Source organism: Phyllopteryx taeniolatus, chromosome 6 (assembly GCF_024500385.1).
Source record: "Phyllopteryx taeniolatus isolate TA_2022b chromosome 6, UOR_Ptae_1.2, whole genome shotgun sequence".
Taxonomy (NCBI): Eukaryota; Metazoa; Chordata; class Actinopteri; order Syngnathiformes; family Syngnathidae; genus Phyllopteryx; species Phyllopteryx taeniolatus.
The window spans coordinates 11395210-11413441 of NC_084507.1; the positions used below are offsets into that span (position 1 = coordinate 11395210).

The window sequence follows — 18232 nt, forward strand, 5'->3', positions numbered from 1 at the left end:
CAAATGTAGCTGTCCCTCAGCTTAATGAACAGGCAAGGCGTTTTCAGACCAAACTATCTTTTTATGACTTCGTCTTGAAAGTGGTTCCTGCTAAATGTTTGATGAAATGGAGATGATTACCTAAGCATACATGGCATTCACACCAAAGGTTCCTTGACATCTCGAAAGTACCACTGCCCTTCAGCATAGTCTTTCTTTGTCCTCTGATACATTACCCCAGAACTAAATATAGCCAAGTGTTCATTCATTCCAAACACACAATAGTCCTGCAAAAGGTTTTTGGCCATATGCCAAAACCTAGGATCAAACCAGGGACCTTTAGATCTGCAGTCTAACACAGTGGTCCCCAACCATGTTTTTGTTGTTGTTATTTGTTTGTTTTCTAACCAGAGCGGGAGACTGTAAATAAAAGTACCTCCGCCAATAGAGTTGGTTATGTGTTTGATTGTTACCAGCGTAACTCAAAACCTTTCAACAGATTTTGATCATATTTGGTGCATCACTTTGGAATGACACAATAATTCATTCTTTAATTTAGAACCGCAATTCACATATTGACCTAAATTTCGATTTTTCAGCTTTAGTGGAGGTCTGTGCTCAACCCAGTTCCTTGAGTACCATTCTAGTTAGATATTTGGCAGATTGGACTCCTCGGAATAGTCTGGTGAATGTTGTTGTAGGGTTCGTGAGGTGATATTTAACATGTATACCTAGGGTATTTTATTCATTTTCTTAATTTTAACTGCATCTCTTTAGAACCAGGAGTGTGAAATAAACAATTTAATTAAATATTTTTTCAAATTATTTGTTTGGTTTCTAGGTGTGACCTTAAGCACTCTGTTGGGCCGGAAGGGCAGCCTGGAGAAGATGAAAGACTACTGGGATGTGGGATTCTATCTCGGCGCTAACATACTAGCTAATGCGCACAGAAAAGTCATCGAGGCTTCCGAGAAACTCTACAAGCTCAAGGCTCCCGTTTGGTGAGGCCAGTTTTAATTACAAATACAGTGGTGCCTTGAGATATGAGTGACCCGACTTATGGTTTTTCGAGATAGATTTTTTTCCCCCTTGATTATGCAGAATAGCGGATCAGTAAACCTTTTTATGCAAGAGTAGTTTTTCTTTGCAACAGAGGAGTTTTGTATTGTGATGGATATTTGTTGAAAAATTGCAATCAGGCAGAACAAGGTTTGATAGGGGAGAGACAAAGACAAAGGAGAGGACAGAGAAAAACAAGTCGGGACACTAGCTGTAAGAGAAACCTCCATCCCATGTGGCCCGGCCGCCAGGACGACCACCCAGACCTAGGAACACAGGGCGGTCTGCCAGCCCCACCGAAGTGCCCCAACCATGCATCCAGAGGGGAACGCAGCGGGCCAACACTACCCCGCAAGCAAGAGGCCTCCCAAGGAACCCTGGATGTGTGTGTGCCCAAAAGGTTTCAAGTGAAAATATATACCGTGCTCAACTCCTTCAGGCCGGGCCCGTCCAGCACCAACAGAGGAGAATATCAATCCCAGCCCCACAGCATTTCCCCCCAAGACCCCCATCCACAGCCCCTACTCCATCCGGTACCTGTTGCCCATAGTGGAGTTGAGAGGTAGGAACCCCCCCTGACCGGGCAGTATAAGGCCCCGCTGCAGGCCCTAAAAGGGGACGGGAGTCCTGTTCCCGAGAGAGAGAGAGGAAGGAAGACAGCCGTGGGCAGGCACAAAGGATGAGGAGGGACGAGGAGAAGGAAGCCCACGCCCACCAACCAGAGGCCAGAATAGGGCACCCTGATAGGCGCCAGCTGCCACCAACCCAGCACCATTGGAACACAGGCAGAACTGGAACCGGGGCACACATGGAGACCCACCCCGGCAGCCGCTCACCCACCAGGTGAAGGTGGAGGGAGGACCCCGCCCCAGCAGGGGCCCGTACTGAAATCCTGAGGATTTGGCCAATTATAACTTAAACTCTAAAGGACTAATCGATTATCAAAATAATTAATTAGATGTCGATTCATTGATTATTTGTGGCACCTCTAATATGTTTTTTTTATAAAGTAGAATGTTTTTGAGTGATAGTTTCCTTATTAGAAACACGTTACAAAAATGTTTGTGGAAAAATGTTCTTTTAGATTCCATGTTTTTTATTACTTCTTTCAGGTACGTGGCGTCCGTGATGGAGACCTACGTTCTGTACCGACAGTTTGCCAAGCCCCCCGAGGTGAGGTCTCCCAAGCAGGACACAGTGGACTTCTGGATGGAGCTGCTGTCACAGTACTGTCAACCCAACATCTCCACCGACTGCTGCCCAGTAAGACGACACAAGGATCTCGCATGCATGGCTGGTTAACTCAGTTGGTTAGCGCGCGGTGCTAATAACACCAAGGTTTTGAGTTATGGGTTTGATTCCCATATTGGCCGCTCCTGTTTTCAGGGATTTAAGTCAAAGCCTATTGATTTTGAATGGTGTCCAACACAAGATAGTCACAGGTTAATTGAGTACATGGTGTACACCTCCAGTATTATTATTAGTATTTTCCAACCAATATACTGATCTTTAAAGATTGATGGGATTATGGCTGTAGATCAGAGCAATGGCCCTATTGGTTTTGAATGTTGTCCAACACAAGATGGTCAATGTATGAATGATGTTTTTCCACCAATGTAAAGAATTTTCCAACCAATACCCCCCAGATATTTAGGGATTATTGCTAGAAATTAAAACAAGAGCCGAATTGATTATGAATAATGTCCAACCCAAGAGGGTCAATGTATTTTCATCTCAGTTCCGCTCGGTCGGTACATTCTACTTTTCAACACTGTTCTGGTCACAATTTCCCATTAATGTCCTTCAAACTACGGCCCGACCGATATGGATTTTTTTGAGGCGATGCCGATTCCAATAGTTGTCAGAAAAAAAATCTGATAACCAAATATAAAAAAAAAATTATTATAATTTTGGTCCGTTAACGCTTACAATACAATAGAGATATGAATTACAGGCAGAACAACTGACTGAATTGCAATATTTTGTCCTGTAGTATTTGTTCAACTTTACAAACACAGAGGAATTTGAAGGTCAAAAACATGCAAAAAAAGCATTTAACTGATCAATTTATCTTTAGATTTAGGCTATAATGTATTCAGTAAATAAGCAACATAATGGGTGAAGTTATGGGCAAAGCATTATTTATACATAATTAATGTTTAATTCCAGACTAAGTGTTACATGGACTTCCTTGGTTTTGATCTGGACTAAGGCATTTTCAAAATGCAATTTTTGCTGTTGTGATGGCATCCTTAGTGTGAGTGTGTCCATTTGTTATGCTGATTATTGTTTCATGCATTGTAGCTGTTTTATTTTATTATTTATTTCCTGTTTGTGTTTTGTTTTGTTTGAATGTCATTATTACCTTAGTCGCATGTTGTAATGTGTATATATATAAAAAAACAAAAAAGAAACTGCAAAAAATTACCTGTTTTTTTTGCCGATTTTTGCACTTTTTTTTGAGGAGAGTTAATATCGGCTGAGGTGGCACGGTGCCGACTGGTTAGAGCGTCAGCCTCACAGTTCTGAGGACTGGGGTTCAATCCCCGGCCCCGCCTGTGCGGAGTGTTCTCTATGTTCTCCCCGTGCCTGCGTACGTTTTCTCCGGGCACTCCGGTTTCCTCCTACATCCCAAAAACATACATTAATTGGAGACTCTAAATTGCCCGTAGGTGTGACTGTGAGTGCGAATGGTTGTTTGTTTGTATGTGCACTGCGATTGGCTGGCAAGCAGTTCAGGGTGTACCCCGCCTCCTGCCCGATGATAGCTGGGATAGGCTCCAGCACGCCCGTGACCCTAGTGAAGAGAAGCGGCTCAGAAAATGGATGGATAATATCGACTGATAAAATCATACGTCCGTTTAATCGGTCGGGCCCTACTTTCAAACTGTCACATCACATCATAGCAAGAACTCTATTAGTTTGAGTGATATCCAGCATGAAGTGGGCTAAGTGCGCACACTTGATTCAATTTTTGAAGAGTGTCCCAACATGTTTTTCAGGTGCTCATTCTGGAGCCCAGTAAAGTCCTTCAACCTTCTATAGTGTCTGTGAGCGAGGGGGATGAAAGTCACACTGTCCAGTTGAAACACGTCACTCCCTTCAAGGTATGCAGACCAGGTCATTGCCCCCTCACAACGCCTCTGGTCATATTTGATTCCCCCTTCACACCCACTAAACGCCTCAGGTCATATCCGCTGTAAATTCTGCTTGCACAAAGTAAAAAAAACTCCCAACTTCGCTACACGGGATCATTTGTAGTTGAGTGAATGTTCAACGCTGAATGCGTTTTTGTTGTGTGCGAATGTGTGTCAGGATGTTTACTTTCTTCTTCTTGTGTGTGTTTGTGTGTGTGTGTGTATGAGTACAGATTGTACCTGCAAAATACTTAAGCTGCTCATGTCACATTTTTTAATCAGTTTTTTATTTTTTTTCTGGTTTCACTCAATAGAAAGGCTTGCATCAGTGGACTTTCCCAGCCGCTGCAATCCGGGGAGTGAGGTATGCTACTGCGTGTGCTGACACCTTTCAAATTCCTCCTCTTGTGTCTGTGTATTCAAGCCTGCAGCAAAGCCAGTGGAGAAAAACACGCTTGGCTGCTTCTGCTGACAATTGGGATAGTTTACATATGCTCCAATATACCGGGGGCTTAATCGACTTTAGTGATTAAATCGATTTTTTTTTTGTCAGGAGAGATATTTTTTAATTACCTATTTTAGAGGCTTACATAGTTCTAAAGCAAGTCCCTGCTTACACTAACAACATGGCTGTGAGCAGAGAGAAGTTAGTACACTCGGTGTTGCGAAATTAGAGATTTGGTTCCGACTTTTCCGTCAACTGTAGCAACTATTTTTCAAAATAACAACTACTGAGTTAATTCCCGCTATGAAGCAGACAACATTAACTGATTCCTTTTCACGTTGATTTCTGCATGGCAAAAAAAGCAGCCTGGTGCACAGGCAATCGCTGAGTAATTGTGATGAACATTGTCGAAGACATAGTTCCCATTTACATTATACCTTCCAAAAACAGGGATTTATCGACATGTTGGAAACTTTTGACCAAAGGTATGTGCTGACCAAAAAAAGTCTCCCAAGACAAATTAGTTCTTTGGGACTCAGCAATGTATTGCAACCTGTAATTTGGGAATAAAATTAAATAAACGAGAACCACGACTTTGAATCGATCATCCATCAGAATGTATGTTTTTCCTTCTGCCTGGCACATTCATTCCATTGTTTCATGAATGAAGACCAACAATTCTGTCGACCAATCAACAGTTAGCAGTGTGTACCCCAATGCAGGCAAGTGTAGGACGGTTCACGTTGGATAATTTTGGACCCTTTATCATTCACATTACATTGAATACCATCGTAAAAACAAACAAAAACACACAAAGCTCACAACACTGTATGTTTGGTCCGGCAACAATAAGGAGAAGAGGTGGGTTTTAAGAAATTGTTTGCCAAAGCAGGGCAAGTCTAAGGTAGAGCTGTGTGTGGTTGTGTTGGGAGAGTTGGAGGAAGTTAGCAGTTGGTTCCACATTTTGGGAGCCACTACAGCAGTGGTTGTCAAACCTTCTAAACCAAGTACCACCTAAAAAAATATGCCTAAAAAGTGCATGTTATTGTAAGCCATTGTAATATTAGGCATAGTTTGAACATGAACACTGTGCTTAAATATTGTGAAATAAAGAACTGCACTTAAATAATGATGAATTAAAATGTATTGCACACAAACGTTAAGTACAAATTAAAGCTTGAGAAATGTTTGGAAAAAAAAAAAAAAAAACTTCAAAAAGGAAATCCAAATCGTCACTGTCGGGTAGAAACTTCTTATGAGCAAATATGGTCAATTTAATATATTTTCACAAATAAATACTGTTATTCCCATGTGGATCTGTTATTTTCACAAATTCTTGACAAATCAAAACTGTTGAAAAGGGCTTGCTCTCTTTGACGTTGCAACGTCTCAACAAACATGCCGTTTTTTTTCTTGAAAAGTGATACTTTTGGAGATATGAGGATTCTGCTCGATGTCAGTGACATGTATTTTACTTTAAAGTTAAATACAACTTAACATGTAACATGATGGATTTAAAAACAAACAACAACAACAACAAAAACATTTCAGGCCACTGTGACGTGATGCGCAATTTGAATATTTAATTCAGTGATTTTCCTTTCAGGCGGTGCCCGACTGGTTAGCACATCCGCCTCACAGTTGTAGGTTCCGGGTCCAAATCCGGCCTCCCTGTGTGGAGTAGGCATGTTCTCCCTGTGTCTGCGTGGGTTTCATCCCACATTCCAAAAACATGCATGGTAGGTTAATTGAAGACTCTAAATTGTCAGTAGGTGCGAATGGTCGTTTGTCTATTTGTCCCTGTGTTTGGCTGGCAAAGTCAGCTGAGATACGGTAGGTGCCACCACACCCGCACCCTTGGTGAGGATAAGCGGTTCGGAAATTGGATGGATAGATTTTATATTCCACGTGTCACTAGAGGGAGCCCACGTAGCACGAGTAGTACACACAATTTGAGAATCATTACACTTCAGCAAAGGCTTGAATTAATCAAGATATCTCTTTCTAAATATAGAACTTGCTCATTATAATGGCCCACCACTGTTGGGACTATAAATAAGTAGCTTCGTTATTTCAGGGAGTGAAGTGGAAACCTTTTTGAAGATGACCACATGACAAGAACACCATCTAGCCATCAATTCTTCCTCTAATTCCGACCCACTTTGGGAAGAATAGATGGGTTAACAAATGTGTGTTTGGATGGTTTGATAGATTGTCCGAACAGCCAGTCATTTTACTTTACTTTGATTGTAAAACGTCATTCTCCTCTCTCCAGCGCTTCAAAGATTGACGAGCGGAGCTGCTTCCTGTACGTGCACTACAACTCTGATGACTTCCAGCTGTGCTTCCCCTCAGAGCTACACTGTAAAGGGTGAGTAGCCATACATACAGTATTGATTAATACAGTAAATAGGCCTGCTAATAGGCCACAGTGGGGTGTGTGCGATGATAATGGCAGGCACAGGCCTGTAGTTGGATCAGCATGTTTAAGAATGTCCTTCTACTTGATCATCATCAGTCACAAGAAAAGAATAACTGTCCTCTGTCATCTTCTTTGAAAGGCATTTTAACTTCAACTAACGTCACATTTTTAATGACATGCGCTTACAACAGTGGTTCTCAAACCAGGAACCCAGGGGTGCATGAGTCAAAGCTTGGGGGTTAAAGAGTGCATACTTAAATATGGGGACTGCCGTGCCAATAGAACAAACATAACAAACCAATTACTCTTCCGTACTTTACAGTTAGCTTTGGGCTGATTAAATCTTTGGGGCCTGGCCAATCAAAAGCTCAGATATGATTGTCATGCATCACTTAAATCTGACATCCATGCATGAATAAAGTCTTTCAAATAAGGCATATTTGTCACAATTAGGGTTTTCGAAGGCAAGGAAGGCAAGGCAAAAACGTGGAGGACCCAAGTGCAGGGAAGCAGGGAGGCAAGGCAGGAGTCTCAAAAAAATTCTATTTAATTTCCAAAAAAAAGGGCAAACAAGGAACATTGAAAAGCAACCTAAAGAAAGTCCCACAACAGATAACCAAAGTAACAAAGAAACACTTGAATAAACCTAAAACTGGAAACAAAACATGACTGGGGACTAAGACGTGGCACAGACAGAGACAAAGACACCTGACAACAACAATGAACCGACAAGAACTGAAAGAAACCAGGGACCTACATACAAACAGGTTGGCGAGGCAACGAGGAACACTTGGACAAGACACGAGTGGCTGGAGGGAGCTGATTGGTTGACACAAGGTAGAAGGTTGATGAGAACAAGTGGACACAATACCTAAATGAACACACGACATGGAACACAGGAAAACATGAAACAAAACAAAATCAAAACATAGACCATGACAATATTATTACAAAAAGTCAAACCTTTTAAGAACAAAGACAGAGAATACAGTCTTATTCTTCAGAATAAAGTCATCTTTTCCAGAATAAGAGTTGTGATACTACTAGAATAAAGTTGTATTTCTGAAATGCCCTTGTTAAAATGTGACTTTCTCCCATCATAGACGTTTGACTTTAATATTATGATGTTATTTTTGAAAAATACGACTTTCGTCTTGTAAGATTAAGAATTTTCATCCCGACAAAATACATTTTTGTTCTCAAAAGGATTGTGCTTTTTTTTCTTGTAAAAAAAATCTACTATTTTCATAATATTTTCTCTAGAAAATATGAATTTATTATTTTTTACCTTTTTTTCTCGAAAATAAGCAACCTTTTAATTCCTATGGCATTAAATTATGTTTATTTGGCGTTGAAGGGGATCCTTGGAAGAGAACATACCCTGTCAGGGGACCCAGAAAGTTTGAGGACCCCTGGCTTACCGTATTTGTCAGTCGGGTTGAGTGTTAATTGGAAGATACACAATTTAATATATTTTAGATTCTTGTGTCCTGAGTCCCATTGACATTTGTTTCCCTGTTGTCTCCTCAGTTTCTGTGATCTGGTAAATTCTCTGCTCCATAAGGCTGAGAATGCCTCCGAGGATCTGAATCATATCAGTGAGGGAATACTTGAGGTCTGTCACCACCCATAGTTCTGCCATTCCCAAGTTGTTTTGATTAGATTTGTCTTAAAATTCAATTGGATTGGATTAGATTGGAGAAAATGTGGCCTAGTGCAGTGTTTCCCAACCTTTATTCAGAAAAAACTAACATTTTTGCATTATCTTGCCAACTAACAAATGGTGACCAAAATAAGACTTCTGCACTTTTTGTGATACCTGTGACAAAAATCTAGTTTGTCATGACAATAGTCTATTGTCTTTCACCTCGCAGTACGTCTATGAGATCAACGAGAACGGCAACAAGGTGGTCCTTGGGAAAGGCACATATGGCGTCGTGTACGCCGGTAGGGACATGAGCAACCAAGTGCGTATCGCCATCAAGGAGATCCCAGAGAAGGACAGAACGTGAGAGGATTGTTTCTCACTCAACGTCACCTTTTAGGGGCTGACTAAACACATACCAACAAAATCTCTCCTTAGTTATTCCCAGCCTCTCCACGAGGAGATCTGCCTTCACAAGCGGCTGAAGCACAGAAACATCGTCCAGTACCTGGGCTCCATTAGTCAGGATGGTTTCATCAAGATCTTCATGGAAGAAGTACCAGGAGGTTTGTATCCGAATCAGGATTGATAAAACTCAAGATGTATTTAAAAAAAAAAAATTAAATAAATCTTCTGTCCATCCATCCATCCATCCATCCATCCAGCCATCCATCAATCCATTGACTTCCACTTATTTGAGGTCAGGTCGCGGGGGCAGCAGCTTCAGCAGGGAAACCCATATTTCTTTCTCCATTCACTTTGTCCAGCTCTTCCGGGGGGATCCCCAGGCGTTCCCACGCTAGCTGGGACACATAGTCTCTCCAGCGTGTCCTGGGTCATCCCAGGGGCCTCCTCCTAGTGGGACGTGCCCAGAACACCTCACTCGGGAAGGGTACGGGGGGCATCCTAATCAGATGCCCGAGCCACCTTATTTGGCTCCCCTCGATGCGGAGAAGCAGCGGCTCGACTCTGAGCCCCTCCAGGATGACCGAACTTCTCACCCTATCTCTAAGAGAAAGTGGAGCCTGTGGAGGAAAGCTCATTTCGGGCGCTTGTATCCGCGATCTTGTTCTTTCGGTCACATCCCAGAGTTTGTGACCAGAGGTGAGGGTAGGACCGTAGATAAACCAGTATCGTGAGAACTTTGTCTTTTGGCTCAGGTCCTTCTTCACTGAGACAGACCAATAGAGTCTGCATCACTGCAGACGCTGCACCAATTCTCCTGTCGATCTCCCGCTCCATTCTTCCCTCACTCGTGAACAAGACCCCGAGATACTTGAACTCCTCCACGTGGGGCAGGATCTTTTCCTTAACCCGAAGAGGGCACGCCACCCTTTTCCGACTGAGGACCACGGTCTCAGATTTGGAAGCGCTTATTTCCATCCCAGCCACTTCACATTCGGCTGCGAACCACTGCAGTGAGAGCTGAAGATCACTGCTTGATGCAGCCATCAGAACCACATCATCTGCAAAAACCAGAGACTTAATACTGATGTCGCCAAACTGGACCCCCTCAACGCCTTGGCTGTGCCTTGGATTTCTGTCCATGAAGATAATAAACAGAATCGGTGACAAAGGGCAGCCTTGTTGGAGTCCCTGGTGGAGTCCCTTGGTGGAGTCCAACCCTCACTAGAAATTGATTTAACTTATTGCCAGCAATGCGGACCCAACTCTGACACTGGTCATGTAGGGACCGAACAGCCCTTAACAGAGGGTCTGGTACCCCATACTCCTGGAACACCCGCCACAGGACTCCCCCAGGGATACGGTCGAACACTTTCTCCAAAACACATCTCTAGACTGGTTGAGCGAACACCCAGCCCTTGACACCCTCGGCAGGGTCCTCGAGGGTGCCGAGCTGGTCCACTGTTCCATGGCCAGGATGAAAACGACATTGCTCCTCCTGAATCTGAGATTCGACTTCCTGACGGATCCTCCTCTCCAGAACCGCTGAATATACCTTAGCAGGGAGGCTGAGGAGTGTGATCACCTATAGTTGGAACACACCCTCCGGTTCCCCTTCTTAAAAAGGGGCACCACCACCCCTGTCTGCCAATCCAGAGGCACTGTCCCCGATGTCCAGGACAGCCCTACAACATCCAGAGCCTTTAGGAACTCCGGGCGGATCTCATCCACCCCTGGGGCCCTGACACAGAGGAGCTCTTTAACCACCTTGGTGACTTCAACCGCAGAGATAGGGGAACCCGTCTCAGAGCCCCCAGACTCTGCTTCCTCCTGAGAAGGTGTGTCGGTAGAATTTAGAAGGTCTTCGAAGTATTCGGCCCACCGACTCACATTGTCCCAAGTTGAGGTCAGCAGCGCCCCACCCCCACTATACACAGTGTTGATGGTGCACTGCTTCCCCCTCCTGAGACCCCAGGTGGACCAGAAAAGGCATCCGGAAGTCGTTCTCCATGGCCTCACAGAACCCCTCTCACTCCCGGGTTTTTCCTTCAGCGACCAGTGTTACGTTCCGAGTCTAGGGGAAAACCCAGAACCCAACCTGAACTAATTGTTCCCATCTTCCCACTCCCAAGTGAAACCAACCACCAAGTAACACGGTTTACAAAGTTTATTACAGCTTCAGAGGGCGAAATATGCCAACACAACAAACAAAACAAAGTGCAACAACCCTATCTGTCTGCTCTCAAAACAATGATTAAAAACCAAAGACACACTCTTACCTCACTCCTAACCCATCACAGGAGAAAAGGAATTTAACAAAAACGGCTTCTCCCTCCTACCAATGAACAATGGAACCAACAGTTATGAAACCAGTGGCTGGCCAAGTTGAAAGTGGAAGAACAGGAACCTCGCCGTACTGCAACCATCTGCTGGTTAAAAAGACCTCTGGTCGTAACACCACCAAAACTGCGTTCCGATTGGCGAGCCAGTACCCATCTGCTGCCTCTGTAGTCTCACCGGCAAAAAAGGCCTCATAGGACTCCTTCTTCAGCTTGTTGGCATCCCTTACGGCTGGTGTCCACCAACGCATTTGGGGATTGCCGCCATGACGGGCACCAACCACCTTATGGCCACAGTTTCGGTTGGCCGCCTCAACAAGGGAGGCATGGAACACGGTCCACTCTGACTCAATGTCGCCTGCCTTCCCTGGGACGTGGGCAAAGTTCTGCCGGAGGTGGGAGTTGTAACTCCGTCTGACAGGGAATTCAGACGTTCCCAACAGACCCTCACATTATGTTTGGGTCTGCCAGGTCGGACCGTCATCTTCCCCCGCCCTCAGTGCCAACTCACCATAACGCGGTGATCGGTTGACAGCTCTGTCCCTCTCTTCACCCGAGTCTCAGTTCATTATGGACAATCTGTGGTGAGCAGAGAAGTCCAATAATAGAACACCACTCGGGTTCTGATCGGGGAGGCCATTCCTCCCAATCACCCCCTTCCAGGTCTCACTGTCATTGCCCTCGTGAGCATTGAAGTCCCCCAGTACAACGAGAGAGTCCCCAGCAGGAGCGCTCTCCAGCACCCCTTCCAAGGACTCCAAAAAGGGTGGGTACTCTGAGCTGCTGTTTGGTGCAAAGACACAAACAACATATAGGACCCGTCCCCCTACCCAGAGGGAGGCTACCTTGTCGTCTACGTACAGGCCTTTGGCTGCCGCCCAGCTCACATAACACACGACCCCCTTGGCCCCTCCCACAAGTGGTGAGCCTTTGGGAAGGGGAACCCACGTTGCCTTTTCGGGCTGTGCCCAGCCAGGCCCCATGGGTGCAGGCCCAGCCACCATTGAGCCCCACCTCTGGGCCTGGCTCCAGAAGGGGGCCCCGGTGACCCGCGTCCAGGCAAGGGAAAGTGAGAATCAATGTTGTTTTTCTTCATAGTGGGTCTCTGAGCTGTTCTTTGTCTGGTCCCTCACCTAGGACCTGTTTGGCATGGATGACCCTGCCAGGGGCATAAAGCCCCAAACAACTTAGCTCCTAGGATCATAAGGACATGCAAACCCCTCCACCATGATAAGGTGACCGACTGGTTAGAGCGTCTGCCTCACAGTTCTGAGGACCGGGGTTCAATCCCCGGCCCCGCCTGTGTGGAGTTTGCATGTTCTCCCCGTGCCTGCGTGGGTTTTCTCCGGGCACTCCGGTTCCCTCCCACATCCCAAAAACATGCATTAATTGGAGACTCTAAATTGCCCGTAGTTGTGACTGTGAGTGCGAATGGTTGTTTGTTTGTTTGTACCCTGCGATTGGCTGGCAACCAGTTCAGGGTGTACCCCGCCTCCTGCCCGATGATAGCTGGGATAGGCTCCAGCACGTCCGCGACCCTTGTGAGGAGAAGCGGCTCAGAAAATGGATGGATGGATGATTTTTTTCATTTTATTTTAATCAGATGTATTTATTTATTTATCGGGTTATTTATTTAATAATTTATTTAGATCTGCTAGCCAGTAGGGTGATTTAAAAAATATAATAACAATAATAATGCATCCCTGTGACTGGCTGGTGACCAGTTCATGGTGTACCCCGCCTTGCGCTTGCATGAAAATCAGGATCCACTGCCATTTGTGTCCTGGCACAAAAGTGGCCTCTATGAAAATTGAGCCCAATGTTGTAATGCTATGAGAAAAAAGTGATAATTATCTAAGAATAAACGAGAAAATGTAAAAAAAAAAAAATAAATCAATGCGGGTTTAGGAGAATTACAATATAAAATGATTTAAAAAAAAACAAAGCCCCAGATGCGCCATCCTTGAAAATAGAGCCCACTGAGTTGGAATCACACTTTCATCATCCAAAATGTAATCAGCTCATGACATATTCCAACGGTCCCACCCCGGCCGACAGGTAGCCTTTCGTCTCTGCTCCGTTCCAAGTGGGGTCCCCTGAAAGACAACGAGGCCACCATCATCTTCTACACCAAGCAGATTCTCGAGGGGCTAAGATACCTTCACGACAACCAGATTGTCCACAGAGACATCAAGGCAAGCACCTTGAAATAAACTTGTTTATTGTCATGTTATAATTGATACTTGTGTATAAATGTGTGTTTGTTTGCTTCAGGGTGACAACGTGCTGATAAACACATACAGCGGTGTTTTAAAGATCTCCGACTTTGGAACCTCCAAGAGGCTCGCGGGTATCAACCCCTGCACTGAAACTTTTGCTGGTAAGATTTCTCCAAGGGTGTTACAGTTTCAACTCAGATGAAGTCTATCAAATACAGTGGTACCTTGACTTATGGGTTAAAGTCGCTCCGTGACCATGGTCATAACTCAAAACACTCATCTCACAAATCAACTATTCCAATTAAAACCAATGGAGATGTCATTAATCTGTTCCAACCCCTCAGAACATCCAAAACATTTGTAACATGTTTCTTAATAAGAAAAATAGTTGATGATTTGAGATACGGCATCATGGTACTACACTCGTACTGCTTCACCAAGTTGACTACACCATCCATCCATCCATTTTCAATACCGCTTATCCTGGTTAGGGTCGCGGGACCTTGGAGCCTATCCCAGCTGACTTCGGGCGAAAGGCGGACTACACCCTGAACTGGTCGCCAGTCAGTCGCAGGGCACATATAGACACGGACAACCATTCGCACTCACATTCACACCGTCACTGAGTGGGAACTGAACCCACGCTGCCTGCACCAAAGTCAGGCGAGTGTACCACTACACCATCAGTGACATAGTTGACTACACATTTTCTGTTATTTTCAGCTTTGATTCAATGGACATCAGCCATTACTTCAGCACTCACTTTCTTAGGACCCATTTGTAGGAAATAGAAAGTTGGAAAAATGCATGCACAAAAAAACTGAAAACATAATCACAAAACACAAAATACCTTGACCTGTAATTTCACTTTCACAATTGTCGGTGGCCGGATTTGTGAGGTTCGTTGGCACCATCCAGTGGCAGAGTGGCTCAAGGTCACTCATAAGTCACATTTTTCCTTAACAGGAGCAACGGCTTGTATCTCGAAAAACCCGTTAACTGGGGCCCTCTTAAGTCAAGGTACCACTGTACGATTTTATTGATTACATGTCCATAGGAACGCTACAGTATATGGCACCAGAGATTATAGACCAGGGGCCTCGGGGCTACGGGAAGCCGGCTGACATATGGTCCCTTGGGTGCACTGTCATCGAAATGGCAACGGGCAAAACGCCCTTCCATGAGCTGGGGAGTCCTCAGGCAGCCATGTACAAGGTAAAGACTTTGTGGATCATTATTTCACAACTGATTTGATTAGTCTTTTGAAGCAACTGTTAAACATATTTGCTTGTTTGCTGCTCCATTATGAAATAAACATCCATCCATTTCCCGTTACTTTTCGATCAGCCTTTACAGTATATCTGTAGTTTTAAGATGTGCTGATTTTGCACTTTTTATATATTTTTTTCCATCTCATATACAGTACATTTTTAAAATGGATAAATATTTTTAACTTAAAGATGCCATATTTTACCAAGCCAAACTTTTCTAGTATTTGTGATGTAATACTGGCTCCATGGTGCCGCAATAATCATGTGAAATATGAATTAAAATCGTACATGCATTCATGAGTTCCAGGCGTTTTTCTGCCGACAAGCCTGAAATCAGGTCGTTCGAATTTCTCAATCTTATCTACGTCACTAGCGAAGCTCTCCGCCTACCTCTCCGCTCCCGAGCCATTGCTGTGAACATAACAAACACCTGTGCTCTCACAAGTGCGTCTTCTACACAGAGGCAACCAATCAGAGGAAAGGGGGCGGTCTAAGACAAACATGGACAAAGCGGATACAAAACAGGATCAAACAGAAGTAGCTGTCAAAGGGGCCTTTTCTGGACACTCGTATGACAAAACCAAGGTGTTTTTTTAAAATGAAATTGACACTTTTATACGAAGTCCATGGTAGAGAGTCACTCTAAATAGCCAAAATGTGGGACCTTTAAACTTAATCACTGCCAGCCTTCCCAGTTAACATGGATATTTGACTTCTAAAGCCGTCAATGGCAGTGAATGTGTTAAAGTATCCGCCAGGCCATTAACGTAGACAATGTTGCATATTATGTGATAATGCCTCTAGGTTGGGATGTTTAAGATCCACCCCAAGGTTCCGGAGTGCATGTCAGTTGAGGCCAAGAACTTCATCATGAACTGTTTCGAGCCCAACCCGGATGACCGGGCCACGGGAACTGACTTACTCAGGGACACGTTCCTTACGTCGTCCCCCAGGAAGAAGCTAAGGGCCCCGCAGGAGTGTGACCCCGAAGACGCTTCTGCTGGTAAGACTGCTCGTATATACTCACTGACTTGTCAGTACATAATGACTATTTTTGCTGCGTTTTCCAGGTGACTACCAACGCAGCCTGTCAGTGCCAGTCTTGTCCATTGTTGTGGAGGACACTGACGCCTACTCCGATTCAATTGACCTGTCCTGCTCACTGGACTTGAGGAGGACACAGTCCATCTTTAGAGCAAACCACATCTCGGAGAGCCCGCCCGGCAATGGTCGCTTCCTGCCGTGAGTTACAGTACAATACCGCAATAGATGTTTCATAATCCATTTTCTGTACCGCTTTATCCTCACAAGGGTCGCAGGCGTGCTGGAGCCTAACCCAGCCATCTTTGGGCGAGAGGCGGGGTACACCCTGAATTGGTCGCCAGCCAATCGCAGGGTATATAGAAACAAACAACCATTCGCGCACACGTTCACACCTAAGGGCAATTTAGAGTCTTCAATCAACCTACCATGCATGTTTTTGGGATGTGGGAGGAAACCGGAGTGCCAAGAGAAAACCCACTCAGGCATGGGTAGAACATGCAAACTCCACACAGGCGGAGCCGGGATTTGAACCCAGTCCTCAGAACTGTGAGGCAGATGCGCTAACCAGTCGTCCACAGTTCCACCTGTTTCATAATCCAATGATAATTATTATTTTTTAAAATTCTAATGTAGCCATAAGTTTATAATGTATTTATCTCTCTCTCTCTCTCTCTCTCTCTCTCTCTCTCTCTCTCTCTCTCTCTCTCTCTCTCTCTCTCTCTCTCTCTCTCTCTCTCTCTATATATATATATATATACAGTGGGTACGAAAAGTATTCAGACCCCCTTAAATTTTTCACTCTTTGTTATATTGCAGCCATTTGCTAAGCTCATTTAAGTTAATTTTTTCCTCATTAATGTACACACAGCAACCCATATTGAGAGAAAAAAACAGAATTGTTGAACATTTTGCAGATTTATTGAAAAAGAAAAACTGAAATATCACACAGCCATAAGTATTCAGACCCTTTGCTGTGACACTCATATATTTAACTCGGGTGCTGTCCATTTCTTCTGATCATCCTTGAGATGGTTCTCCACCTTCATTGGACTCCAGCTGTGTTTGATTATACTGATTGGACTTGATTCGGAAAGCCACACACCTGCCTATATAAGACAGCTCACAGTGAATGTCAGAGACAATGAGAATCATGAGGTCAAAGGAACTCCTGTATTTTCACGGCCATAAGGCGCATCGTATTAAAAGGCGCAGTCTCAGTTACGGGTCTATTTCTGTATTTAACACATACATAAGCGCAGGCATGGTAAAACATACGCTATCTTAAAACATAGGGAAGCATGCGTGCACGCTAAAACAATGCTTTTAAAAAGGCAGCGGGAGCAAAACTGAGTTTGGTTGTACTTTATTGAAATATTTAACAATGTACTCACGTAATTTTTTGATCAATCCTCATCCACAAATCCATCAAAGTCCTCATGTTCTGTATCCGAAATGAACAGCTGGAAAGGTTCTCAATCAAACACGGCAGGTTCCGTCTCGTCAGTCTCGTTGCCGTGCAGCTCCTCAGAAACGATGCTGGCTTTTACGAAACCTCGAACAACAGTGCAAGCATCCACAATCCATTCACAAATTGTGGCGTAACTCGCCTGGCGCTGCCTCCGAGTCTTAGAAAAACTGTGTTCGCCATCTGTCATCCATCGCTTCCACGCCGCTCGCAACTTCACTTTGAACCACCTGTTTACACAGATGTCCAGCGGTTGGAGTTCCTTAGTCAACCCTCCCGGAATGATGGCAAGCTTCCTCACTTGCTGCACATGGCAGAGTTATTGCACTCAGTCGAATGGTGACTTGAGACGATTCTCCCGGCTGTTCTTTGCTCATTAATCCATTGCTCGAGTTGGTCTTCCAACTCGGGCCACCTTGCCTTGTTTCCGCGTTTTGTTTTTCTTTTTTTTCTGTGGAAACTCAGCTTTGTCTTCTTGACTTGGCGAAGCTTGTTTTCCTGCTTCCTCCACTTGCGAACCATGGATTCGTTGATCTTGAATTCTCTCGCCGCTGCTCAATTCCCATGTTCCTCCGCGTAACTGACAGCTTGCAGTTTAAACTGTGCTTCGTAAGCGTGTCTCTCCGTAGGTGCCATTTTCGAGGCGGGTCCTTAGCCAAACCAATGTTCTTTTGCACAATGCACACCGCGGCGCTATATACCTACTGGGAGCGTGGCTTAAGCGTCCTCCTTCACGCACCCTTCCCCCTTTACGGCCGCATGCTGTCCTCGGGCACGTCCGCTTTTCCTCTGTACAAGCAGG

The 18232-nt window shown here is 44.6% G+C and overlaps 1 protein-coding gene across 2 annotated transcripts in view; it reads left to right on the forward strand.

Moving 5' to 3' along the window:
- Window positions 1–18232, forward strand: part of si:ch211-1i11.3 (mitogen-activated protein kinase kinase kinase 5) — a 36468-nt gene that overhangs the window by 6008 nt on the left and 12228 nt on the right. For both annotated transcript variants that reach the window (XM_061776682.1, XM_061776683.1), the window contains exons 8-20: window positions 821–980; window positions 2151–2301; window positions 4041–4145; window positions 4490–4539; window positions 6896–6991; window positions 8573–8657; window positions 8917–9050; window positions 9126–9253; window positions 13490–13626; window positions 13706–13811; window positions 14708–14865; window positions 15726–15924; window positions 15992–16163. In XM_061776682.1, coding sequence (XP_061632666.1) covers window positions 821–980; window positions 2151–2301; window positions 4041–4145; window positions 4490–4539; window positions 6896–6991; window positions 8573–8657; window positions 8917–9050; window positions 9126–9253; window positions 13490–13626; window positions 13706–13811; window positions 14708–14865; window positions 15726–15924; window positions 15992–16163 — 1681 coding nt within the window. The remainder of the gene's footprint in view (window positions 1–820; window positions 981–2150; window positions 2302–4040; window positions 4146–4489; window positions 4540–6895; window positions 6992–8572; window positions 8658–8916; window positions 9051–9125; window positions 9254–13489; window positions 13627–13705; window positions 13812–14707; window positions 14866–15725; window positions 15925–15991; window positions 16164–18232) is intronic.